The sequence below is a fragment of the Prunus mume genome, linkage group LG4, assembly GCF_029339155.1.
Source record: "Prunus mume cultivar Tortuosa linkage group LG4, ASM2933915v1, whole genome shotgun sequence".
Lineage (NCBI taxonomy): Eukaryota > Viridiplantae > Streptophyta > Magnoliopsida > Rosales > Rosaceae > Prunus > Prunus mume.
The window spans coordinates 12670487-12678841 of record NC_142701.1 but is presented as its reverse complement, the minus strand read 5'-3'; the positions used below and the strand labels follow the sequence as shown (position 1 = coordinate 12678841).

Sequence of the window (8355 nt, the reverse complement as noted above, 5' to 3'; positions counted from 1 at the left end):
ATCAAAACATAAAGTATTTGAAATAATATACATATACAAATTTATAACAGTATATTGTTTTTAAAATATATAAAAACTTGAGTGGGGGCCCGGGACCACACTGGTCCCAATGTGGCTCCGCCCTTGGGGCCATGGCCTTCCAAATATTTGCCCCTGCAGCCTCTTAAAATGGAAGCTTCAGCAGAAAAAAAAAAAAAAAAAGAAGAAGAAGAAAAAGATATAGGAGCTTGTCTGTTTATCATGATTGCAAGATGTTTGCAGAAATTTCTGATTGCAGTCCTGGTGAGTCCCTTTTTTTTTCTTTCTGAATTTCATATCATGCATGCCGGGGAATCAGGGGTGCTCTTTTTTCACCCCTTAATTTTAAATATTCAATTAATATTTTTTTTGTCTTATTAATTCAAAAACTTGATAGAGAGCACATGCAGACATGGATGAACCAAATTTGCAGCATTGTTTTGTCTTACTAAGCTCAAAGATTTTTCAACTTTTATTTATTTTATATATTCAAGCACAAAAAGGAAAGAAAAAGGAAAGCCCACATAGCTTGGAAGTTTGGACCCAGAAATTGAAAAGAGTTTTGGGTCTAATTAATGGACTTATAAATAGACCAAAATATAAGAAAAGCCCAAAGATTTAAAACATTCATAGCCCAAATACCAATTATTATTTGCTTTAAGTAAAATAAAAAACTAAACTAAGAAAAGAACAAGTAATGCTCAAGTGATTTCTTGATGCAATTATCAAATTTCTGTTTGGATTGCAATTTTTCTTTATGTTACATTTCAGTGAAGAAATGACACGTGTGTTTAAGAAATAAAAATTGATAACTGAATTTAGACGCATGTCATATTTTGTTGTTGTTGGTGAAATGGGGGGATTAACCCATAAACACACAAAAACTAAATGCCCGAGACTGTACAAGTTCTAGGAGCTCTTAACAAATCATCATCCAAGGTAGCCTCAATCCGGCTAGGAATCTCATTAAGCAAAAAAAAAACCGCAAATCAAAATTATAGCTTCCCTTCGCTAAACAATCAGCCACCTTGTTTTTCGTCCTATAAGAGCGTAGCAACTAGACAACAAAGATGCCATCGGATGTGGAACAAAGAGAGAAGATTTTTGGAGAAGTATGACTGCAGTTGCAGAGTTCATTTCGATACACAAATTCGAGACACATGTCATCTTTTAACTTTTTAACTTGACTCTACTACTAGTACTACTACCATGCATAACGGATGCCCGCACTAAAGTTTTTCTTCCTTTCATGTTTTCTAAAGAATCAAATTACTATCGGTTTCTCAGTGACGTTGGTTGTTGGTAACTTGGGAATATTTGAGAGTGGATTGATCATTAGTGTTCGGTTAAAAATATGAAAAAAAAGGGGTGGAAATTTGTTTTTGTTGTTGTTCTTACATTACATGTCCAGTACTAGTAGGCATCTAAACTTAATAAATTATTGAAAAATTAAAAATAGAATAAAACTTGGATTGTGCAATCAAGTGGGACTAAATAAAGAAATGCACTTTTACTATGCCTGAAATATATGATCATGTGAATTGCAGAGACAACCAAAAGTCTGAAAACATTGTTTAAAATAGTAATGCAAGACAAAAAATTGCATCTCAAACCTGTCCATACAATCAGAGGAAGGAAATGAAACAAGATGCTAATGTGAGGGCTCTCTAAGGATTCTAAAGAGGCCTGTTTTGGTGATTATGAGAGAGGAACTTAAGGGGGTACTTGTTCCTTCCAGTGAAATTGTATTGAGATTTTTGCTCCTCCCACATAGTTGGGGGTGCTGCAGAGAAACAAATTAAGTTGCTAAAAATTTATGGCTTCTTTGAGGAGTTCATTTGGTAAGAAACCAATATGATTATTATTATTTTTTTAAATTTATCTCTTAGTTTCTTGTGTTTATATGGTTTATGATATGGTGAATTGGCTAATAAAATTTTATGTTTCCATATTGAAGTGAAATTAGATTTCTTGGTATTGGAAAAACTTCATCAGTATGGCTTTACATCTTTGCCTTCTTTCTGTTTGATGCAGTGTCTCCCTTTGGCTGAATAAATATACTGTATTTACATACACAATTGCATGCACTTCTTCACCTTTACTTATGTTTCCCAACTTATTGTTTAACTTATATGATGAATATTCTGATATGTTCTTCCATCCAACGGAATTTATTGTAGGGAGTACTTTCTCACGGATGTGTGATGGAGAATTTGATTTGGGTTCTTACTGCACTCAAACAACTATCATTAACATCGTAAATCTGCTCTTGGCCTTTCTTTTTTGCCTATTTATGCTCATAGATTTCATTAGAAAACATCATATAATAGGTAATGATCCCAACAGAAGGGACCAATTCTCTGTACTTGTTTCAATCTGTTGCGCTCTTACCAGCATTGCATATTTTGCTGCTGGTTTATGGGATCTAATAGCCCAAACCCAAAGTGTTGAATCCAATCACTTTGGCTGGTTGGATTACTTTGTCCAAGGACTAATTTGGATTTCATTCACAGTTTCCTTGCTTGTTCAAAGGTCCAAATGGATCAAAGTTCTGAACTCTGTTTGGTGGGTGTCCTCCTTCTCATTGGTCTCGGCTCTAAACATCGAAATGTTTTTAAGAACCCCTGACATTCACCTTTTTGATATACTGTCATGGCTAGTGAACTTTTTACTTCTCTTGTGTGCTTTTAGAAACCTCCATCACTTTGTTTATCAACATACCCAAGTTAACAGCCTATCTGAACCTTTAATAGCTACAAAGTCTGCTAGCAAGAGCCACCAAACAGATCTAGATCATGCCAGCTTCCTTAGCAAATTGACATTTTCTTGGATTAATCCTTTACTAAACTTGGGTTACTCAAAAACATTTGCTCTTGAAGACATCCCTTCTCTGGTTTCAGAAGATGAAGCAAATTTGGCATACCAGAAGTTTGCTCATGCATGGGATTCGCTGTCAAGGGAGAAGAGCTCAAGCAGTACAGGAAACCTGGCTCTCCAAGCAATAGCAAAAGTTTACATGAAAGAAAACATATGGATAGCCTTTTGTGCATTCCTCAGGACCATTTCAGTTGTAGTATCTCCTCTTATACTATATTCTTTTGTAAATTATTCAAATAGTGACAAAGAAAGTCTCTCTGAAGGCATCACTATAGTGGGGTGCCTAATTCTTACCAAGTTGGTTGAGTGTTTGAGCCAGAGACATTGGTTTTTTGATTCAAGGAGGTCTGGAATGAGGATGAGGTCAGGTTTGATAGCGGCAATATATCAAAAGCAGCTGAAACTTTCTAGTATAGGAAGGAGAAGGCACTCTGCTGGGGAGATTGTAAATTATATAGCAGTCGATGCCTACCGAATGGGAGAGTTCCCATGGTGGTTCCATTCAACATGGAGCTATGCACTGCAACTTCTCCTCTCTGTTGGTGTTCTTTTTGGGGTGGTAGGTCTTGGTGCTCTTCCTGGTTTGATTCCTCTCATCATTTGTGGTCTCCTGAATGTGCCATTTGCAAAGGCAATTCAAAAGTTTCAGTCCCAGTTCATGATAGCTCAAGATGAGCGACTGAGAGCCACTTCTGAGATCCTGAACAGCATGAAAATCATTAAGTTACAATCCTGGGAAGAGAAGTTCAAAAGTTTGGTTGGTTCCCTTCGTGACCGTGAACTCAAATGGTTGGCTGAGTCACAATTTAAAAAAGTTTATTGCAATTTACTATATTGGATGTCACCTACCATTATCTCTTCAGTTATCTTTATGGGATGTATCCTTTTCCAAAGTGTCCCTCTAAATGCAAGTACAATATTCACAGTTCTAGCTTCATTAAGGAGCATCGGAGAACCTGTCAAAATGATACCAGAGGCTCTTTCTGTAATGATCCAAGTCAAGGTCTCATTTGACCGGCTAAATGCTTTCTTGGTCGATGACGAGCTGAATGATGATCAAATAAGGAACTTAACATCACAGAAATCAGATGAAAGCTTAAGAATTGAAAGAGGCATTTTCAGCTGGTATCCTGAATCAACAGTTCCAACTCTGAGAGATGTGAATTTAGAAGTGCAAAGGGAGCAGAAAGTTGCAGTTTGTGGACCAGTTGGAGCTGGAAAATCATCACTGTTATATGCTGTACTTGGAGAGATGCCAAATATTTCAGGAACTGTGAGTTTAAAAACAGATGAAAATATTTTACATATTATCATGCACCAAGTTTTTTCCAAAAAATTCACTCGCTTACTTTTTTATTTCTTGCAAGCAGGTTGATGCATTTGGAACTATAGCCTACGTTTCTCAGACTTCTTGGATACAAAGTGGGACGGTTCGTGATAACATACTTTATGGGAAGCCAATGGACAAGAACAAATATGAGAAGACCATAAATGCTTGTGCTCTGGATAAGGACATTAATAGTTTTGACCGTGGTGATCTTACTGAAATAGGCCAGAGGGGGATTAACTTGAGTGGAGGACAGAAGCAGCGGATTCAGCTGGCACGAGCTGTCTATAGTGATGCTGATATCTATCTCCTTGATGACCCCTTTAGCGCAGTGGATGCACATACTGCTGCAATTCTATTTCATGTATGAAAAACAAATTCAAGGGTTTTATGAAGTACAATAAGCAAATTTAGTCACGTTGTGCTTGTAGGAACCATTTACTCAATTTGAATGACTTTTGCAGGACTGTGTCATGGGTGCTCTAGCAAAGAAAACTGTAATTCTGGTGACTCATCAAGTTGAATACCTCCCAGAAGTTGATAATATTTTGGTATGTTATTATTAGTAGACATTCCAATTTTATTTGTGGTTAAGTTTCAAATGTATTATTTATGATCCCCCAATGAGTATTTGGTAACATATAAGTAAGAAACACATGCCTTTGCACATATCATTTCGTTTCCAGGTAATGCAAGGTGGACAAATTACTCAATCTGGAAGCTATGAGAGTCTTTTGACAGCTGGAACAGCATTTGAGCAGCTTGTGAATGCTCACAGAGATGCAGTAACAACACTAGGACCTTCAAATTATCAAAGCCAAGAAGATATGATTCAGATAGAAGAGTCTTACGGGACTTGTGTCACTGGAAAGAACAGTGGTGGGGATATTTCTTTGAAGGGTGCACCGGGGGTGCAACTAACCGAAGAAGAAGAGAAAGAGATTGGTGGTGATGGATGGAAGCCCTTCTGGGATTATATTATTGTTTCTAAAGTAACACTTCTTCTGTGCTTAGGGGTAATAGCACAATTTTTTTTTATTGGTCTTCAGGCTGCTGCAACTTATTGGTTAGCTCTAGCCATTCAAATTCCTAATATAACCATTGGCATGCTGATTGGTGTTTACACTGCAATTTCAACACTTAGTGCTGTCTTTGTGTATCTAAGGACATGCTTTGCAGTCCATATGGGATTAAAAGCTTCTAGAGCCTTTTTCTCTGGTTTCACTGAGGCTATCTTTAAGGCTCCCATGCTGTTCTTTGACTCAACCCCCGTTGGGCGGATTTTGACACGAGTAAGTACATCCAATCTTTAACATCACCTGAAAAAATATACTCCTCACTTTCGTTGTAGGTGTACTACAAGTACTTATTTTCAGTTCATTCAGTATTTCTAATTTTGCAGGCTTCATCAGATTTAAGTATTTTGGATTTTGACATACCTTTCTGCATTATCTTTACTGTCTGTGCTGTCATTGAACTGCTGACAACGTTTGCAATTATGGCTTCTGTCACGTGGCAAGTTCTCATTGTAGGCATTCCAGCCATGGTTGCTGCAAAACATGCTCAGGTGGATTGGAATATCAATTTCTTAATTTTCTCTCTCTCTTTCTTCACCTGTATATGATGGAAATAACTTTTTTGTTTTGTTCCAAGGGTTATTATCTAGCCTCTGCTAGGCAACTAATAAGAATCAATGGAACAACCAAAGCTCCTGTTATGAATTATGCAGCCGAAACATCACTCGGAGTGGTCACCATTAGAGCTTTTAAAATGGGAAACAGGTTCTTCCACAACTACTTAAAGCTAGTTGACACAGATGCCAGACTGTTCTTTCATTCTAATGCAACCATGGAGTGGTTAATTATAAGGACAGAAGCACTTCAGAATTTGACCTTTTTTGTGGCTGCTTTTTTCCTTGTTTTTCTCCCTAAGGGTTATGTTGATCCAGGTATCTATAAGCGTGGTCCATTATTCACAAAATCGAATTTTAGGTTTTTAACATTTGTCTTTGTTTTGTGGATGTCTGCAGGGCTTGTGGGACTTTCTCTTTCTTATGGCTTATCACTAACTGTGACACAAATTGCCGGGACTCGATGGTATTGTAACTTATCAAACTACATAATCTCAGTTGAAAGGATAAAGCAATTCATGCAGATTTCACCAGAGCCTCCAGAAATTGTGGAGGACAAGAGGCCACCATCTTCATGGCCTAATAAGGGTAGGATAGAGCTGTATTCTCTGAAGGTAAGATGTTCAAAATCATGCAGATGAACTTCCTCATTGGAGTTTCTTAACCACCTTATCATCTGATCATCAACAAATCTAATTACTAATCATTTGCTTTCGTTGGTTAAAGATAAAATATCGTGCAAATGCTCCTCTAGTTCTGAAGGGAATCACATGCACATTCAAAGGAGGAACTAGAGTAGGAGTTGTGGGAAGAACAGGAAGTGGAAAAACTACACTCATAAGTGCTTTGTTTCGCTTGGTAGAGCCAGTGAGTGGTACAATTACCATAGACGGCATTGACATCTGCTCTCTAGGTCTAAAAGATTTGAGAATGAAGCTCAGCATCATCCCTCAAGAACCAACTCTTTTCAGGGGTAGCATCCGAACCAACTTGGATCCTCTAGGCCTTTACTCCGATGACGAGATATGGAGAGTGAGCTAACTGACTCTAGTTCTGATGAAAAGGCTTTTCCCGCATAATTTTTACATTGTTTCTCAGCAAGTTTTACTGATGAAGTTAATGCATCATTTAATGTTTAGATGTACTTCTGTTTTGTCCTAATACATTATGGATGACTTTAATCATTTATTTGTAGGCTCTAGAGAAGTGTCAGCTCAAGGCAACAGTCAGTAGCCTACCTAATCTTCTAGACTCATCTGGTGAGTTTATGACGTTCCTTAAAAACAAATGAGAAAATATATGCTAAACATCTTACTTAAGCACTCAACTCCATCAAGTATATATTGAGGTTGTGAATATATTGATAATGCTGTTTATGTGACTAAAATGATTTGAACAGTAAGTGATGAAGGGGAAAATTGGAGTGCGGGACAACGCCAGCTCTTTTGCCTTGGCAGAGTCCTTCTCAAGAGGAACAGAATTCTAGTTCTAGACGAGGCTACGGCGTCCATTGATTCTTCGACAGACGCGGTTCTGCAGAGAATCATCAGGCAGGAATTTGCAGAATGCACAGTGATAACTGTAGCTCACAGAGTTCCAACCGTTATAGACAGTGACATGGTCATGGTCCTCTCCTATGGTAAGCTTTTATATGTTCCAGTTATCTCTTTATCACAGAATTTCAATCAAAACTGCAGGGCCTGTGACCTCGTGATATTTTTATATAAAGCCCATTGCTAATGTGGTTTAATTTGTTTGTGTATGTTTATAGGGAAGCTGGTGGAGTATGAAGAGCCTTCAAAGCTCTTGGATACCAACTCCTACTTCTCCAAGCTTGTAGCTGAATATTGGTCAAGTTGCAGGAGAACCTGATGCCCAAACAAATCTATCTAAAGAAAAGAAAACAGATTTATTAAATCATTTTATAGTAATTTGTAACTATTTCTATTTGCTGTTAGAATTGCTTTTGGTCTGAAGAAAATCTTGTCCTCACTTTAAATTGAGATCATAGGCCTTAGCAGATTTGGAGATGAACACATAGGAGTTTGGAGATTTTGAAAGACCAATGGGAAAGAAAGGTGAGAAACGAAAGCTCAAGTAACAAGTAAACGCCTGAAAACTTCATTTAAGTTGATGCTAGAAAAAAATCAAGACCAAAAAAAAAAAAAAAAAAAAAAAAAAAAAAACCCAAGGGTGGGAAATCAAAAACCGAAGAGCTTTAAACAAAATGACATAAAGATGCGAGATAAATATTCATTTCACTTTGGCCAACAAAATTTAATATATATATATATATATATATGGGGACGGATCCGTGGCACCATGTTTTTTACACAAGTTTTGACACAATCTTTGGGCCATTAGATTATTCTACTTTTAATGGTTGAGATTAAATCTGACATGACAAATAGTTTTAATGTTTTAAATAAACAATTATTTATTTTATTTTCTCTCTCATAAAAATAAAATAAAATAAATTTCTCTCTCCTCCTTTTTTTCTTGG

At 36.9% G+C, this 8355-nt stretch overlaps 1 protein-coding gene across 1 annotated transcript; it reads left to right on the top strand.

Moving 5' to 3' along the window:
- Window positions 1-2207: 2207 nt before the first annotated feature.
- Window positions 2208-8043, top strand: LOC103327725 (ABC transporter C family member 8-like). The gene is made up of 11 exons (XM_089050245.1): window positions 2208-4168; window positions 4266-4586; window positions 4687-4773; window positions 4909-5514; window positions 5625-5789; window positions 5876-6170; window positions 6252-6466; window positions 6579-6884; window positions 7048-7111; window positions 7252-7491; window positions 7624-8043. The coding sequence occupies exons 1-11, from the start codon at window positions 2216-2218 to the stop codon at window positions 7722-7724; spliced, it is 4353 nt and encodes a 1450-aa protein (XP_088906371.1). The 5' UTR covers window positions 2208-2215; the 3' UTR covers window positions 7725-8043.
- Window positions 8044-8355: the final 312 nt, after the last annotated feature.